At 40.9% G+C, this 18,572-nt stretch overlaps 1 protein-coding gene and 1 long non-coding RNA gene across 2 annotated transcripts in view; one reads left to right on the forward strand and one right to left on the reverse strand.

The window, feature by feature from the left end:
- Positions 1 to 18,572, reverse strand: part of LOC140695622 (uncharacterized) — a 233,488-nt gene that overhangs the window by 191,638 nt on the left and 23,278 nt on the right. The gene's annotated exons all lie outside the window — the stretch shown is intronic.
- Positions 1 to 18,572, forward strand: part of PCSK1 (proprotein convertase subtilisin/kexin type 1) — a 39,104-nt gene that overhangs the window by 9,234 nt on the left and 11,298 nt on the right. The window contains exons 4-9 of the mRNA XM_006212951.4: positions 21 to 167; positions 1,473 to 1,549; positions 6,807 to 6,895; positions 9,579 to 9,751; positions 10,748 to 10,960; positions 13,424 to 13,524. Coding sequence (XP_006213013.2) covers positions 21 to 167; positions 1,473 to 1,549; positions 6,807 to 6,895; positions 9,579 to 9,751; positions 10,748 to 10,960; positions 13,424 to 13,524 — 800 coding nt within the window. The remainder of the gene's footprint in view (positions 1 to 20; positions 168 to 1,472; positions 1,550 to 6,806; positions 6,896 to 9,578; positions 9,752 to 10,747; positions 10,961 to 13,423; positions 13,525 to 18,572) is intronic.

Here is an 18,572-nt window from a genome sequence, read left to right on the forward strand (position 1 = left end):
TCCTTGTTTTTCTTTACTAGCAAGATACTAGGATGACTGCAGCCCTGCCCAAGCTGGATCTCCATGTGATACCTGTTTGGCAAAAAGGCATCACAGGCAAAGGAGTTGTTATCACTGTACTGGATGATGGCTTGGAATGGAATCACACAGATATCTATGCCAATTATGTGAGTCTGAGTCCTCCTGTGAGTGTAACTTAGGGAACTGTCTACACAGACACAGTTAGGGCTTTCCTTCCCTCAAACAGGAGGCTACTCTGATATCAGCCCTGGGAATGATGGACCGACCTTTGTCACTGTCCTCACCCTCCTGCCAGTGCACACAAACTTTCTTTTGTTTCACTGGGCATTGAAAGAATTCAGTGGAGCCAAGGACTATACAAAAACCTGTGTGTTGGGGTTGGGGGAGAACTTACTAAATTATTAAAAGCCATTCAAATTCTATGTCACTCAGTATTGGGGGATATTAAAGCAATCAAATCAAACCTGATGCCTTAGATCATTTTCATAGTCTTTCTCCTCATAGTCCTTATGGGTCAATCTCTCTCACATTATGAAGTTATGTGAATATGATTTCTTCCATGGAAATCAAAGCATACACCACAAAGCACAAAAAAAGAGTCAAACCAAGAAAAGCCATTAGAAATGGGAACTAAGTAAACAAAAGTTAGCTACTTAATTGTTTATGAAGTTCTTCATAATATTTTAGGTCTTTAGATGAGTGTTTAGTCTTGAAAATTGCCCTTTGGCTTTCTCTCAACCTTTCCACTAACCAACATTCCCCAGCTAAAGAGTAAAGGAAAAGGGAAGGAAAAGAAGAGATAAAAAATATTAGTAGAAAGTAGCAATTATTGAAAGATATGGAAAATACAGAGAAGGAGTAGTAGTGGTGATACAATTCCTACGTGGAAGATGTTTAAGAGTAGCAATCTGGTTGGAAAAGGGAATAGGACCTGGAAGCTGGTCTTGAATTTCAAGCACACCCTCTTTAATTAAATTATATGTTTATTTTAGAGTAACAGGGGAGGCCGAAGGAGATCACTGTTGACCTGAGTCCCACCCCAGAGCCAGTCTTTCCATCTATTTTCTTAAGAGAGATGAGTGTCCAAGTGTCACTAGCTAGCGCTCTGGCTTAGTTATTAAGTCATTCATCTTCTCTGGGCCTGTTTTCTCATTTGAAAAATGAGGTGGCTGAACTAAGTAAACTCTGGTTCTTTCTGGTTCTAGCATCCTATGAGCTTCTGTGAGTTGTACATTTGGTAACATTCACTGAGAATTTGACCCTGGCTCATTTTTTTATGTACATTGTCTCTGCCTGGTTTATGGGTATAATAAATAATTAGCAACTGGGCCAGAAACTCTGAAATGCTTACTTTTGAGCCATCAGCCAGGATGGCAATGGGATAGGGGTAGAAAGCTTGGAAAGTGCTGCTTTTTAATGATGCTACAGTGTTATTTTTGTTCTCTCTTTAGGATCCAGAGGCTAGCTATGATTTTAATGATAATGACCATGATCCATTTCCCCGATATGATCCCACAAATGAGAACAAGTGAGTAAATGTGAATGTGGTAGGGCGGGGGAGCGATAAGTGCTTTAAAATGCTTTTATCTTATTTGAGAAAATTACACTATAAACATGATCCACATTTTAGTACTCAGAAAATGTTCATGTACACCATCCATACCACAATATTTTGTTGCTTTTAAAACAGAAACAAAAGCTTCTATTTGTACATTCCCTTTGGCTTACAGAACTGTATTTGAATTCATTTTTCTTAAATTATGAAATGCTCCCCTCAAATGTTACTGAATAGTTACACAGCTTTAGGAAAAATGTTTGAGACGTAAAGAATAAAAACCTTGAGCCCATGTCCCCTGTCCCCAATTCCTCTCTGAATCTTTCACTATTAGTGATGTGCTTGAGGTTACTCATGAAAAGAAACATAGATGACCAAGATAACAAATCCACATGACTTGCTCTGGTGGCCACAATCATGTTCACCAGCTCTCTCTGGAAGAGCATGATCAGACCCCAGAGAAAAGAAATGTACCCTGAGACCTGGCCTCAGATCCAACACAAGTCTCCAGGGCATTAGGCTAGGCAGTAGCCTGGTCCAGAGCTTGTACTGGGTATGCTAAAGCTGAAGGGAAGAGAACAAGGGTATCTTCTGACTCCTAAACTAACTCTCCATGGCAGCCACAGGGTCATGAGGAAGGCCAAGGGCCAGACTTGCTAAAGTAAGAGGCCAAATAAAGATACGGAGGCAAGAGGTATTTTAACCTTTATTTCCTAGCCCCAAAGAAACTTCACCCTCTAGGCACATGGCCTCAAGTGTCCATGCCCGTGTGAGATCATCTTTGTGCACAATGATGTCTCTTGCAGACTTTAAGGAGAAATTCCTACTTTCCTCTTCATTTGCTCCACCCAAAAGAGACTTGCACTCAAGTAGATGAAAGCCAAGGAAAAATTAGTGCTTGCTGCTTTGAGTGGGGACGGAAAGAGCAAGCAATGAAAAGCTCTTTGTGGATGCCACATCAAGTGCTTCCCTTTTCTTTTCTCCTCTTTTGGACTATTACGAAAATTGGGTCCATCAAGCTCTCTCCTCACTCTTTCTTTCCCCGTCTCCAATTCTCTCCCTTTCTTCCTTATTGTCTCAGAATTCCCATGTGGCTGGTGCAATAACACTGACCTAAAATTGTTACTTTGGATTGTCCCCCTCCAGAAGGCCAATAAAACCCTGGAAGAGAGACTGTCATTCATGGACTTAGCCTCAACTTCTGGGTGTATATTTCTTCCTTGGCGAGAAGGGGAGGCTTGGGGAGGGTCCCAGGATACTGCTTCTTTCAGTACCATTTACTTCTTCTGGAGTTTATTTGTTAAAGGGGTTAACAGCAAACACCCTTAGATGTTAGAACATTCCATTAACAATACAAAAGAAACTGTGAAGGGTCACCCTTGAAGCAAAGTGGGATGGCTCTGGAACTTAGAGCAGGGCCAACAGACAAGTGTTCAGCCATATTTCTGAGTCAGAGCAGTGCAGGACCAGGAGGAACATCTGTACTTTAAGAGCACAACCTTGTAATGTCAGCTTGGCAGCAGCAATGACTTTGCTGATTACCAGTGGGGAGGGTGACCTTGAAGAGATCACTTATCTCACTTTGCCTCTATTTTTCATTTTGTCCCCTAAAATGGTGACAAGGCCCCTGTTCCCTACCCTCCTAAAAGGAAATTCCTAAGGAAATGGGCAATAGGATCTTGGAAAAAAGTGGCACCCTTCTTAGAATGAAGTAAAAATGACAACTCATTCCACTCCGTTGGTCAAGACTAAGAGGGAAATCTTCCCCCATCCACACGGGTGCAGCTGGGGAGACTTAGCTGGAGGTGTCAGCCTCCTTCCTTAGGCCCCGGGTCTGGCCTAAGATGCAGTGTGGGTAATAACTTGCATCGTAGACGCAGGATAGGTGAACACCTGGTGAAATGATATTCTGTAAAGTTTCTGTACTCAGGATAAAAGTACTCCCTCTTCCCTCCTCCCAAAAAACAGACTCTCAACTCACAGTACTTATAATAGCCCCATTTGCCTCAACTCATGGAATTTCAAAGCCTCCAGGAAGCGGCCCATATAATTGTACGTATTTTGCACCTGCAAACTCTGAGCTTCTAAAGCGTAGCAGACCACGGACCTCCCATATTGCACAGAGGTAGTGTGACCACAGCCAAACACTTAAGAGCACAGACTTTGCAGCTAGATTTAGATCAAATCTTAGATCTGCCACTTAATAGCTGAGTGATCTTCAGCAAATTATTTAATCTCTTTGTGACTTAGTTTTTACTGTCTACTAAAAAGGAATAATAATAGTAATTATTTCAGTGGGTCATTATGGGGGTTAAATATGTTTATATACGTAATTGGCTTGGATAGTGCCTGGTACATGGACAGAGCTAAGTGTTTGCTATGACAATGATGATGACGATGATGATGATGATGATGATGATGACGACGACGACAATGACCCTAATGATGATGATGATCACGGATTCTCATTTAGCAACCATGGTAGACCTCCTTTCACTGAGAAATAAGCATGACAAGAATAATACCACCCAATGAGAGCAGAAGCAGAGACAAATCAATTTTCTGAACCAATTCAGAATCTGCTATTTGAAAATTACACAATAAGCAACTCTCTCTCTGGGTCCTCTTCACTATCAACCAGAAAGGTAGCAGCCCTATCATTTATCAAAAGGTATAATAAAAAACAGTTACCCTTCCAGCATGTTGTCAGAAACAAATCCCTTACGTTTAGAAAATGAATGGCCCCATTTTGTCTTGGCCTTCATAGCAGATAGAAACCTATTATCTCCCAATTCCCAGGGTATTATCTCTCCAAACTATCTGTGTTGCTGCTGTTCTTTATTACCATGTAAATAAGGTTAATAAAAGCTGCATTTGATTTCTCCTCTGCAAATCAAAAGAGGAATCACTAAGCAAAAACATCTTAACAGTGCAGGTAGCTCTTACTATTAAGCTGGCATGAATTTGTATTCAGCATTTCAACACCAATTACAGATTATTTTTCCAGTTATATAACATGTATGGCAAGGATATTTTAACTAATACAATAGTAGTCTTGAAACTATCTTGTGGAATAATTTTTTAAAAATTGATTTGTTTAAATGCCAGTTATGACCACTGTTCTAAAACAACCAAGGGCTCTTTTATCTCAGAGCCTGATTGAAGGAAAGAAAGCTGCAGGTCTATAAAGGATGACACAGAACCACTTTGATAAAGTCTTCTCTTTTTCTCAAGGTGTGGAGGTGGGAAGAGGAGGAAAAGATATCAACCCCTATTTGTCCCATGATTCTGCACCTTTCAAGAAAATAGCTCTCAGTATGTAAGGACAGGTTAATAATATGTAGTGTCACACTGCATCATTTTTAGGACAGAGGTACAATGCTGGGGATATTAGCCAACAGGCTGATTCTTTTGGCTCTGCCTGGAGACTTTGCTATCTGGGGCCTTGTCTCCCATCCTGTGTTAATGGAAATACAGGGGGTGGTGTGACATCTGGAAGCACAATTCCAGGATGGCAACTGAATTTTTCCTTTAACAAAGGCAAAGAGGACTAACTCATCAAAGAAGCATACAATTTCTTCTATGTGTTCAACATGCACATATTTCTTAGGGAATGTGTGTGTTGGTCAGGACAGCTTCAGTTGCAAATGAAAGACTTCTAACTAAAGGATTAAGTAAAATGGGGATTTAGAAAAAATTCACCCAAGGGATGTTCTACCTTCAGGCATTGCAAGATCCAGGAACTCAAATAATATACCGTCAGGATCAGCTACTCTGTCTCCATCTCCTCATACTGCTCACCTCCACTTAGCTTCATTCTCAACAGAATCTTGCTTGGGAGCCAGATCCACATGGTTCACATAGAACTTAAAGATTCTGGAGAAGGAATGTAATTTTCTTCCCGAGAATCTACCTCAATTCTTGAAAGCTGTCTGGGAGGACAAGCCTCATGATAGAGAATCACAAGGAGTGAGCAAGGGCCACTTCCCAAAAGGGAAAAAATGCTAGAAAGACCAAAAAGAAATGGATGTCTACTACATCAAGGAAGACCTTGGATTAAAGATAATCACACTGTTCTGACTTGGGACTCCTATCCAGTATTAACATAAAGGAGGAACACTATTTAGTGGAAGGAAACCAGGAAATCAACCAGTCAATTTAGGATTTTACATTTCGTGTTGGGCTAAATTAATAGATGTCTAGTACAGTGTGTCTAAAAGCATCTGGCTGAAAGAGTTGCTCAGAGCTAATCCTTCCTCTTTCATCCTCTATGTCAGCATATCTGATCAACGGCTCCTTCAATGCACCAACAGCCTACACACTGTCCCCAGGGGCTTCCACAGTGCAATGAAGTCATGAAATAAACAAATATACATTAATGTTCTCTTGACTTACTGACCCTCCTGAGGTCAGGGAGGAGAGGGAAAAAGACAATCACTATACCTAGAATTTCAGAGTTGATGCTTTAATGGTGGACTTTGGTCCACATATCTAAATAGATAGATCGCCACCCCCCCCCCACCCCCTGCCAAATACTCCAAAATCCTAAATTACCCTCTTTATCTGATTGCAAAACCAGTCTTGTTCAGGCTTCTAGTCCCAATCAGGGTTGCAGGAGCACCCTGGTCTTCCAATTAGCCTGTACTGTCTTGTTAATATCTCAAAATCCTCTCGCTACCAGAAAACCTTTGGATGTTTTTTAGTTTGGTATACGGCTAGAGGAGGAGAGGAGGGCTTGAGAGGGGACTCTGTTCTCCATATCCCACTAGGACTGGTCCAGAATAACCTAATTCAAGGGAGTCACTAGTGAGGGATAAGTGAGGAGTCACTTTAATACCAAAAAGTACACGCAAAAGGCATTTCTTTGAGATGGTTTCTGAAAGTGTCAGAGCTGCTTGTAAGTATGGATAGCTAACACTTCCTGCCTTCTTACAATATACCAGCCACAGTTCTAAGTGTTCTACATACAGTATTTCATGTCATGCCACAATTCTTTGAGGACCAGCAATTTACCCAAGATCACACCACTAGTTAGCAGTAGAAGCTCTAATCTGACCTCACAAACTTGGGCTCCAGTACTTGTGACCTACATTTCATTTAATACTGATGGTTTCATCTAAATCCAGCCACAAAGCTGACAAAAAGTTAATATACCTTTGTATCATGGATTTATACGCAAAACCAGTATTTGTCCTCATGTGTTTTTTAAATCCTGTTTTCTAATCCTCAGACATGGGACCAGATGTGCAGGAGAAATTGCCATGCAAGCAAATAATCACAAGTGTGGGGTCGGAGTCGCATACAGCTCCAAAGTTGGAGGTAAAGTGGACGGCTCTTTCTGCGGTTTGGCAGTTGAATCTGAGTCTTGCATTACCTGGTGCAAATGGGGTAATACAAGACCTGGGTCACCTGGGGTCGGGGGGACTTTTCAACAACCAGAGGAAGAAATTGAACGCCATGCAAAATTTGCCGCCCGACTCAAATACGATTTGCAAGCAAATCATTGGGTCTGGATTCTTAGAAAATGATAGCTGAATACAGCCCATACATCTTGTTGAGGGGAAAAAATGGAAATGTTGAATAGCTTTTGAAGCAAATCTAATTTTCTCTGTGTTCTGATTTAGAAGGCTTTGTTATTGAGTGCTTGCTAAGAGAACAGAAGGAAGAGGTAAATTTAGGCAAAGACTTCCCCTGCCTTTCAATTCTGGAGTCCTTCATTTCATCACTGAGAACAGTTTATTTAACAAAAATAAAAGGAATACATACTTGTTATAGTAAGAAGCCAAAGGTTATCTTGGATAACAAGAATTTAGAATCTCTGGTTGCTGCAGTCAGTGTCTTTATGGGTAAGCAGATGGTAAGTTCCAGCAGGGCGATTTAATAAAGGAACTATTTACAAAAGTTAAAGGAAACCAAAGAGGGGCTAACTAATGTAAGCAGATGTTACCACCCTCAGACCTAATGGAGCAAGAGGAGGAAGTTGAAGAGAGAAGCTGTGGTCATAAGAGACAGCCATTGGACAGGAGCTGTGGCCTTGAGTGCACAGTGGAGCTGCTTCTAGGCAGGGAGGATCCAGGAATGAGTACCTCTCTCTCCCCTCATCCCCCACCTCCCTCCTGCTGCTTTCTTCAGTTGGCTGAAACCAACAGGAAGACAAGAGAGGCCACAGCTGCCATCCACATTCCTGGGAAGAAGGGTGCAGAGTGGATCTGCAGGGGCTCACAGAGAATAAAATTTATTTTATTCTCTCCTCTTACGCCCACCCAAACTTAGGCTTTCATGGTTACACTATAAACACTGCATATAGTTTTTTTTTCTAAAACTACAACAAAAAAAAAGATCAATTGTAGAACATGGCAGTGACAGTGAAACTCCTTTAAGCCCTATGTAAGAACAACTTGAATTTGGTTCTGTATTTTCAGAGATCAAATAAACATACACCCCGGCATATGTAATTCATCTCTCACTGACACAGCATGCTTCTAGATTTTAAGTGTCATTCTGATTCCTTTGATACCAGCATCATAAAAGTGCCATGTTAATTTGAAGAAAATGAAGGCAGCAGCAGCAATTACATAATCACCTAGAAAAACAATGCATTTTTTTTAAGTCATGACAAACTAAGTAGCTACAGTTTGCAAGAGAATCATCTGATCCCTTCATTTTACAGAGGAGGAATCAGAAGCAAGGTTCTCAAGGATATTAAAATACACCTACTATGCGTCCATCATTTACCTTACAACACATTATCCTAGAAGTTAACAGGATGGATTTGACTGCCAGCTTTCTGGGATTCAAGTCCCAGCTTCCCAGTTTCAAGCTATGTGGCCCTAGGCAAGTCACTGTCCCTCTCTGGCCTCAGTCTCTCTCTACCTATAAAATGGGGAGAATTACAGCAGCCACCTCAAATGGTTGTCATAAGGACAGATGAGTCCATACATTTTAGGCCTGTAGAACGGTAGCTGCATATAGTATATCCTCAATGCACATGAGCTGTTATCACCCCCATTTTACAGCGGAAGAAACTGAGGCACACAGAGGTTAAGTGGCTTGCCCATGATCACAAAGCTAGTAAGGAGCAGAGCAGGGATTTTTTTTTTCCCAAATGCATTTTAAACCATTTTTAAAAATAAATATGACTTCTACTAGTTGTCAACTACACGTTCTTTTACCTATGCTCCCTAGTAAATAATGGTGTGAAAATCTAAGGCTGTACACTCCACTGTATTATTAGCCTGGAGCCAGGAATAACCAGGTAGCTGCCTGTATTTGTCTAAATTGCTTTTGCCTTCCCGGCCCTTAAATACATGAGTCTGATGATGGGTGACAGCCTGTTGGAAAGCACAAAGAACTACCGCATCTGCTTTCTCCTGATGAAAAATGATTCCCCCTCAGGAGTGAAATCCATGGCAATGATTTCATCCTTGAGATTATTTAGAAGAAAAGGAAGCATGTTCCTTGAAAATGTTTCTTAGCAAACACATAAAAGAATGGCCTCTGGGTTATTTTTAATCAGTGTTCATAAATAAGAGTTCTTTCCCTATTTGTTAGTTGCCTATTGTGGGTAGATCTTTTCAAGCTGCACGGTTTCCCGTACAGAGTGGTTTGTATGGCACTGGCTGGGCTGCAGCAGTTCGTGGTATAGTCGTGGGCAGGCATGTTGAGAGACAGCTGTCTGATGCCTCTTTCTGAAAGCTACCCTGTCATTTTCAGTTTATTAGGGAAGCAGAGGGAGGGGAGACATTTTGTAATCAACAACAAGCATGGCCACTGCACAGTGCATATAGTTATCTTTAAAGGGCAGATACGAAAGCTATTGGAGGCAGTGGCTTGCGTCCTCCTGCTGTGAAGTTAGCAGCTGGGTCACAGGCATTTGGGACATTAACGATTAGCCTGTTTGACTCTTTCGAGAGTCCTCTAAAAAATGAACATTAAGAGCACTGTGCTACTCTATGTGTACACACTGACACCAACTTACATATTTGTCTGCTTGGCTGTTCAGGCATAAGAATGCTGGATGGCATTGTGACTGATGCTATTGAAGCCAGTTCAATTGGATTTAATCCTGGACATGTGGATATTTACAGTGCGAGCTGGGGCCCTAATGATGATGGGAAGACTGTGGAAGGGCCTGGCCGACTAGCCCAGAAGGCTTTTGAATACGGTGTCAAACAGGTGAGATGCTTCACACAGACCCACCTGAAATGAAATCTGACTATTTGAATTGGAGGAGAAGGGAAGAACACTTAGTTTAGATGGAAAGAAACTGTTGTGAATTTCCTGCTGTTGTTTATGACTGGAAGTGCATTTAGAGAGCCAAATCATTCTTCAGTGGGATGGAAATTAAGGGTCAAGAGAGTTTTCTCCCTTGGGCCTGACATTCAACAGATATTCATTATTCTTAGGATCCTTTCTTAAAAAGTACTCTGGATATACCCTTTCTCATTTTCGTGCTGCTTTTGAATTTCTGCACGAAGTAAACTACTACCCAGACCTCTTTCATGTGCTCTGAAAATGCATCCTTAAATAGAGCAATGCCCCTGCCCCCTGCACGTTCCTGCTGAACACTTGTGCCTTGGTTGTGTTGCTGTGTCATTTGGGTTTAGTGTATTCCTGCCAGGATTCTAAGGCCCCTTTCTGCACAGGATGAAACAAAAGTAGAAACTTTGCAGAGCACAAATTGAAAAATCATAGAAAGAGTAGCCTTGACGAGTTCCATTCAATCGAAAGAGTCCCTTTTAATGCAGCTGCAAAGCAGATCTGAATAATGCCTGATTTTGTCATTCTATCAGTCAGCCAGAAGATTCAAGCAGAAAGGGAGGAAGTCCAAAGATTCAAGAGTAGTGACAAAAGCCAAGGGAAGAGTGAAAAAAATATGGGTGAGTGCTAAAGGCCAGATTATGAATCCACATAATAAAGAAAAGAAAGAAATGTACTCACTCAGCACCATCCCAGAGAAGGCCCAGATGAAGGAGGACCAGTAGAGCCAAGCTTATAATGTGCAGTCTCACGAGAGTTCCAGCATGGAGGCTGGAGGACCTGGAGTTGAAACGGGCTCCAAGTTACTGGCTCTGTGAACTTCATGCATGTATTTGTTGGGGATTTTACTGGCACGTGACAGTGACCCCAACAGATGATAACAGATGTGATATATTCTGGCTTTTCCTTTAGGGAAGACAAGGAAAGGGCTCTATCTTCGTCTGGGCTTCTGGGAATGGGGGGCGTCAGGGAGATAACTGTGACTGTGACGGATACACGGACAGCATCTACACCATCTCCATCAGCAGTGCCTCACAGCAAGGCCTATCCCCATGGTATGCTGAGAAGTGCTCCTCCACCCTGGCCACCTCCTACAGCAGCGGGGATTACACCGACCAGCGAATTGTATGTTGCTTTTGTCTAACTCTCTCTGCTTAGGTAGGAGAGCACGGCTTGCCTTCAAAAGGATCCTCTGGTCACACTGATTTGCTTAAGCTTGGTATCTCAGTTGGGGAGACCCACACTTTACTCACTTGAAAGGTGGGTGTATATTGGGAAGTTTTCTTTCTCAGGGATAATGAGGCTTCTGCCAAGATGCTGTTGGCTCTCTGTCAGTTTTAAACTCAGCCCTGAGAAGCCACCCACATGTCATTATATATGGCCGAGACTCCAAATGTCTACACAGTTTGTGTGATGCCTCCCTGAAAACAGCCTTAAAGGAGATTTTGGGGTTGCAGGGGCTTTAACTCCCTTGTACTTGTTGATCCTTTAATAGCAGGGAAAATGTCTGACTTGCCCTTTAGCAGATGATAAAAATACAGAGCATATACCAGCTATGTCTCCTAAGAATGGACGACCTGAAGGAAAATAACAGTCAAAATTTCCCCTGAGGTGAACTTCTCAGCATCCGAATAAGCAGCTTAGGAAGGTTATATGCTCAGAGAGCATCTCCAGCCCACGCTTGGCTGTGCCTTCACTTCCATGAGTCAGATTGCCAAGGGCAATTATTGGATTTCCCTTCAAGGGCATGATGATGAAGGGCCATTTGGGGGCTTTGAGAACAAAGAGAGGCACTTTTCATTTAAAAATGTAAAGCCTCAAATTTAACTCCTGACACACAAAGAACCAACTAGCTAAAGTATGGAGATCCTGATCTCAATAAAATAACAGGTCATGATCCCATTAGACTGTGGGTAAACCCCCTAATAATTAGTCCTGGAAATGTGTGTCACATTCATATTAATGGTATATAAATGACCAGAACTACGATCTTCATACCGGATCACTATTCTGGAATGCAGCCTACTCTAGTTCAGACAGTAAAACTGGTCTCACTTAAAAGCCTTCACCTCCCTCCCATGCCCACATCTTCAATTACTCAAATAGACAGTGACATCCTATCCAGGGGTTCTTGATGGTGGGCATAACTGACAGCCTTTGGAAGGGGAGTATAAGACATGTGCCCCACTTCTATTCATAGCCCCTGCTTCTTGATGTCCACGTGGGTGTCCAGAGTGGCTTTTCAGAAGATGGCCTATTGTGTATGTCAGAGTCACCAGCTCATGGACTGTCCCTGATATGAGGCACTCTGCTCTGAAGTAGGAGGAAAAGTTTCCATCTTTGTAAAGATCCCTCCTTAGGTAAATCAGCCAGAGAAGAGACAGCTGGTGGATTCTATTTGAGACAGTTGCAATAATATAGCCTTTGTTTTACGCAAACTTCTTCCTGGGCACAGTCATCTCTGGGGGCTTACTTGCGTCAGCAGGTAAAAAGGGCAAGCTTGCTTCCGCAGCCCTCTGAGGAACAGAGCCACCATAACGAGATACTCAGTGACTCCAAGTGGGAAGCCAAAGGAGGTGATAATAAAACAAATTATTTTTTTACACCTCCCTCCCACACGTTGAAATCTCTAGCTAAAATCTACAGTGCGAGAGCCCTTGAGGGGTGTCTTGTTAGTAATCCTTTGGCTCAACTACTTGTTCAACCAGCAACACCATGGTTCTTAAGGGCAAACTAATTGGAAGTCTTCTTGGTTTCTTCCCTTCGTCTCAGCAACCTCTTCATTAAGCTAAAATTAGCCTGGGTGACTCCTTATGTGCAATACCAGTGTGTGAAAAGCTTTCACAGACAGGATCTCATTTCAGCCTCAGATTATGAGTCAAGAAACACCAACCTCATTTGACAGATGGGGAAACCGGTGACTTGCACCTGGGACACATCTATTGAGTGGCAGGTTTAGAATTTGATCCCACATTTAAGTCTACTATGCTTCCATTTGCAAAACTCAACATTTTCATCAAAGTGCAAAGGTGACATTAACTGATGGCTGTAAGATTACATCAACAGTGAGTGCAAACTACACACTAAACCAATTTTGTGCAAGTAGTTCAAGTGGCCAAACTCAGGATGGCTTTACATCCTTGTGCTGAAGAGGCAGTCAAATGTCAATCTGAAGGCAAAAGGGAATTGCACACAAGGTAGAATTTCTAAATATGCCAGGCCAAACACAATAGACCTGATGATTAATGGGCCAGCATGATTCACAGTGATTTTGAAACAGTCCCTTTTTACAGACAGCATTTCGTTGGGGAAATCTCAGAAGAGAAAATATTCATAGTGGGAGTACTTCATCCCCAGAAAAGGCATCCTGATGCCAGAATTATAGACAAGTTGCATATAGAGGAGAGTGAGCTGAAGTATCAGCAGATGGCAAACATCCGCCTGTGGTTTGGAGGAGGAAGTAGGGAATCGAATCAGCTGGGCTTCCTGATCATAGCAGATGCAGCTCTCCGTAGGGCTAACCCCCGGGGACAGGATCACACTCCTCACATGTTCTCCCACGTTTCTTTCCTTCCCGATGCCACACAGACGAGCGCTGACCTGCACAATGACTGCACCGAGACCCACACGGGCACCTCGGCCTCTGCACCCCTGGCTGCTGGCATCTTCGCCCTGGCCCTGGAAGCAAAGTAAGGCCCACAAAGCTTCTAATCACCTGTACTAAGGCTGCCTCTCCCTCTTCTTTCAATGCATATATTATTTTCTGAATACATGGTTACAGTAGAAAACTACAAAAAATAATAAAAATAAGCTCTCTGTTAACATTTCAATCTAAATTTCACACACACACTTATATTACAAAATTAGGATCTTAATTTCACACACTATTTTGTAATTTTTTAAAGCCACCTGTATTAAGAGCACATTCTCACATCTAAATCAATGTTCCTTGACCTTTAAAAACTCATGCTCTCCTCCCAATCCTCCTCTTCTCCCTCAGCTGCAAGGCCTCCTCACTTCTGTTTATTTCCACCAAGAAAGACTTTGTCCAGATAATTTCCTGTGGGTAGTGTTAGGAATAAAAAGCTTGTAAAACATCTTTTTTAAAAAAATAAAGATTATATAAGCTCAGTCCTAGAGCTGATATAACAAGAGAATTAAACACAGAACTTTTATCTTTTTGTAGTATATCATAATATAAATGCAAATTTTATTAAAGTCATCTAATCATGCTTGGATCAACACCCTTGTCCATAGATATTAGTTATCATCTTTGATAATATTCTTAAGATCAACACCTACAACTGGAATTCAGGGGTCAAAGGGCATGATGTTTTAATGATTTTGATACACACTGTCAAATTACTGTCTAAAAAGACTGCACCATTTTATATTCCCAGCAGCAGTATATGTGTGAAAGTGCCAGTTTCCTTAACCCTTATCAAAGCAATTTTTATTATCTTTTAAAATGTTTGCCACTTTAATAGATGAAAATGCTATCTCATCTTTATATGCTTTTATTTCATTACTAATGAAGCTCAGTGTTTTATATTCTTTCACCATTTATCATCTGTGATCGCTTGTTTATAACCTTGATTTGGTTTTATGGCCTTACTTAGAAAAGCTATTAATGCTAGGTTTGGTTAGTTTGACATTTACCTTTTAATTTTATTTTATGTTATGTTTAACATAATGAAGTTAATAGGTATACAGGTGTATTTGTCAGCCTCTTTCTTTAAGGCTTTTCTCCTTCTCTATGCTCAGAAAAATCTTTACAACACCAAATTATATAAGCACTATTTATTATGGCTCCCTTACCATATTTATGTTTTAAATCCCCCTTGGAATATATTTTAATTTACGTTATTAAAAAGGGATTTAGCAATATTTTTTCCTCATAATAGTTATCCAATAGTCCAATACTCAGTACAACGTAAAACAAACAAACAAAAAAGCCTAAATGTCTCATATGTATATCCACAGCTTTTTTCTTTTTCTTTCTTTCTTTCTTTCTTTTAGTGGAGGTACTGGGGATTGAACCCAGGACCTTGTTCATGCTAAGCACGCACTCTACTACTGAGCTATACCCTCCCCTCACAGCTTTTGATTCATCCTTATTTCTGTTTTCTGATGCTGTGTGGTGAGAAATCTTTAAATGTCAAGTCAGGTGCTATGGCTGCATGATATAGGAAGTGTTTAAACTTGTAAATTACTATCATCCTTCCCTATAAGGAGGTTATCCTAGAAGAACATCCATGTTCTCTAGAGAGAGGACAAAGCAGTCCCCTCATGACATGTCCAGTAGATGAGGTTCAAAGGAGCAGAACAGGAGCACATCTTGACCTGTGCCATAGCTGGAAAAGCCCTGCAGCTCTTGAGGAGAACCCAGCATTGCTCCAGGAGCCCAGGGGCACCTGTGGAGTAGCGGTTTGTTCCCTAGTATCTCAGCTCTGAGATGGCCACTGTGGCTTAGCAAGGCAGGCCTAGCAAGCCTCATACCAGGAGTCTACCTACTTGGAGGGGATGGAAAGCTATCTGATAAGGGAAGAGCAAATCCAAGTGTCCAATCGGAAACAGAGGGAAATCTGAAGCTCTTGGGCCCAACAGAAAAGCTTTCAGAACCTGAGTTCAGTTGTAACAGGAAGGGGATGGACAGAGTCTATGAACACAAGCTAAGACTGGCATCAGCAGACCCAAACCAAACTTGATGAAAAATAAGCAGTGAAAAGTGCAAGGCACATTCGGCTTCAAGTTCTAGGCTTATCACTAGCTATGTGACCTTAGGCAAATTAATCTCCAACTGAGGATTCAATTTATCATCTAAAAAGGAGGGGTCAGATCAGATCATCTTTTTCAAACCTCTTTCCTTTATAAGATTCTCCAATTTGAAATGGAAGGTGTCAGCATATATAGATCACCTAACATGAATTGCTGACTGTGGTGGTAAGATGTCCAGGGTAGAAGAAATAAAGTCCTGTAAAGGCAAATGGTTACACAGGTGGTGAAATAAGATCATGGTAGAAATAAGATCATTTATTTTAGGATGTAAGTTTTAGCTCCAGGGAGCTTTTAAAAGAAAACCATCCTTAAAATTTTGCCTTCTCTACCCAACATCTATCAGATGCATGTAAATATAACTGGCCAGGCCTAGCCCATCCTTGTCTAGTGACCAGCATGGTAAGAACACCCAACCCATCTGGCTGAACAGATGTAATGTTAGTTTGACTAACAACTGAAATTCTAAAATTATGATCTCTGATTTCTAAAATTCCAAACCTTCTTTTCCTATCTAAGGAGAAAAACGATCTAAGAATGATCTAGCCTAAATAATCTACATTAATTCTAATTGACTACTTATAAAGAGGGGGCTCCATGGACTGTTACAAAGTACAATGGATGAGTTTCTAGGGGCCCATGAACTTCTCTGAAACAAGATTCAGAAATTTTTGAGAGCGTGTATATGGCATTTTTGGGGGGAATGGTTTGTAGGTTCCATCAGATTGTCACATGGCTCACAATTTAAGAGACATTAGGAGTCTATGATCTCTCTGGTACATATAATAAGAATTTAATTCCTTTCATTTGATCCAATCATCAGCACAATGAACATAACCTATCTCAATATTTAAACTTCTGCCAAAGTACATAGAGATTATTGAGACATCTGTTCTCAGATGGACAATTTTCTTAACTCTCTTCAATTATCTACACGAGGATGATTATTTCAGAAAGTCTGAATGACAGAATTTCTAGAAGAGTCCCTAGACAACCAAGATTGGGAGAATCATTTAACCATGGAGAACAACTATGGAGACTGAAGAACTGGGCTAAACTTATCAAGAATGATAACATTCAGTATTTATCAGGCTCTGACTATGGGCCAGACACTGTGCTAACCTCTTCATATATAACCTAACTCTAATCTTTACAATACTCTGGTGACAAAGAAATTATTAGCTGTATTTCACTAAGGAAGAAACTGAGGCTTAGAGAGGTTGAGAAATGTAACCAAGATCCCACAGAGATTCAAATCTTGGTCTCCCTGACCCCAAAGCCTGTGCTATCAGCAGCTGTGCAACCCCATCTCCTGTAGTCCTGTGACGGCGGGGAAATTTCATCCCCTCAAAGAAACAGGGGTTAAGAAGACTGAGGCTGATAGAGAAACATCTTAACTCTGGTGTTTATGGGTTCTGAATAAATGGATCCTGTGATGCAGACTACTTATTATGCTGCATTAAATATGATGTATCTGGGACTCTGGGGAATGAGAAGAGGAAAGGGAAGGAGAAAGAATGGTTTCTGGCTCAATCGTATAGTGGAATACTTGTCTTCCCTAGAAGAGTGTTTCTCAAGCACCCACATACATAATAATTTAGGTTATTCAGTATGCAGATTCCCAGATTCAATTGCCAACAACTCAGATTCAGAATTTTCTGGTATTTGGTCCAGGAATCTTCATTTTTTAATAAGTATTCCAGTTCATTTTAATGGTGGTAGTTACCTTACCCCAAATTTGATAAACAGCTGCTATGAAGGGTTACTTTACAACTGTGTTTTCCCGCAACCTCACTGGGCTGTGATTGTGAAGAAGCCCAGTAGGGTACTTAATAAACATATCCTGGAAATACACAAACACACACACACTAAGAAAGACAAGACTTCCTTGGATAAATGCCTGTGGTACCATTATACTTAAGAAAGATGGCAGACTGTAACCTGTCTTTTGAGGGGAGAGCAAAGAATCAGAATAGTTTTTAATTTCAATGTTTAATTCCAAGTCCCTTATTTTCTATAAACATATCCTTGATTAGCAACCCAATGCAGTTTTTAAAAATGTAATTATTGTGGATGCCGTTGAGAAGCAAGATGCTAATTAACAGAGGAAGGCTGTCAGCAATGAGATGCAGTATTGTTAGAGGCTCCTTTTCATTTATGAAATGCAATCACCCAAATGAAAAATAACTGTTAGGAAAATAGGCTTAATCTTCCTAATTGCATAACAATGAAGCCTCTTTGAATATTTTGCAAAGAACAGGTAAAAGAAAGTAAGAAAACCCACAGCTAAATATAAAATAAATGTTCTGCTAAGAAATACAGAAAACAGGAGCTTTGTGTTTGATAACCATCATTATCAAGACTGTGGCTATGCCTCCTTGGTACACGTCCTCATCCCAACCTCCATACACATGCCTGTTCACACTATAATCCACAGGGGAGATTGGTGTGTTGCCCTTTGATCACCTTGATAAGAGGCTTTTACCTAAACCTCCCTTTAAAAGACCGGAAGGAAGCAAGAATTTCCTGAAGTACTTCATAGGGCAGAATTAGTTTCTACATTAAGAAAATAGCCATTTCTGCTCAGCTAGTTAATTATTCCTCATTGTGGGATGGCTAATGTGGAAATAAGATCCATAATGAACTATTTATGATAATGGGCAGACTGGAGGTCTGAATAATAAGGAATTCTGAAGACGGTCAAACCCAACCCTCTCTCTCATCTTATAGATGAGTCCGCTCAGGCCCAGGGAGATGACGTGGCTTGCTTAAGGTCACACAGGTCTTTGGTAGTAGAATATAATTTAATGTGCCTTTTATTAGCCCTTATTCTGACCCCATGATTTAAAATGATTTCTAATTGTCTTCATAAGTTTTATGTTTATATTCTTTCTTCCAACTCCTATTATTTTTAGCTGTAATGTGAAACTGGCTAGACAGTTTTTCAAATATAAATATAAAA

Source organism: Vicugna pacos, chromosome 3 (genome assembly GCF_048564905.1).
Source record: "Vicugna pacos chromosome 3, VicPac4, whole genome shotgun sequence".
NCBI lineage: Eukaryota > Metazoa > Chordata > Mammalia > Artiodactyla > Camelidae > Vicugna > Vicugna pacos.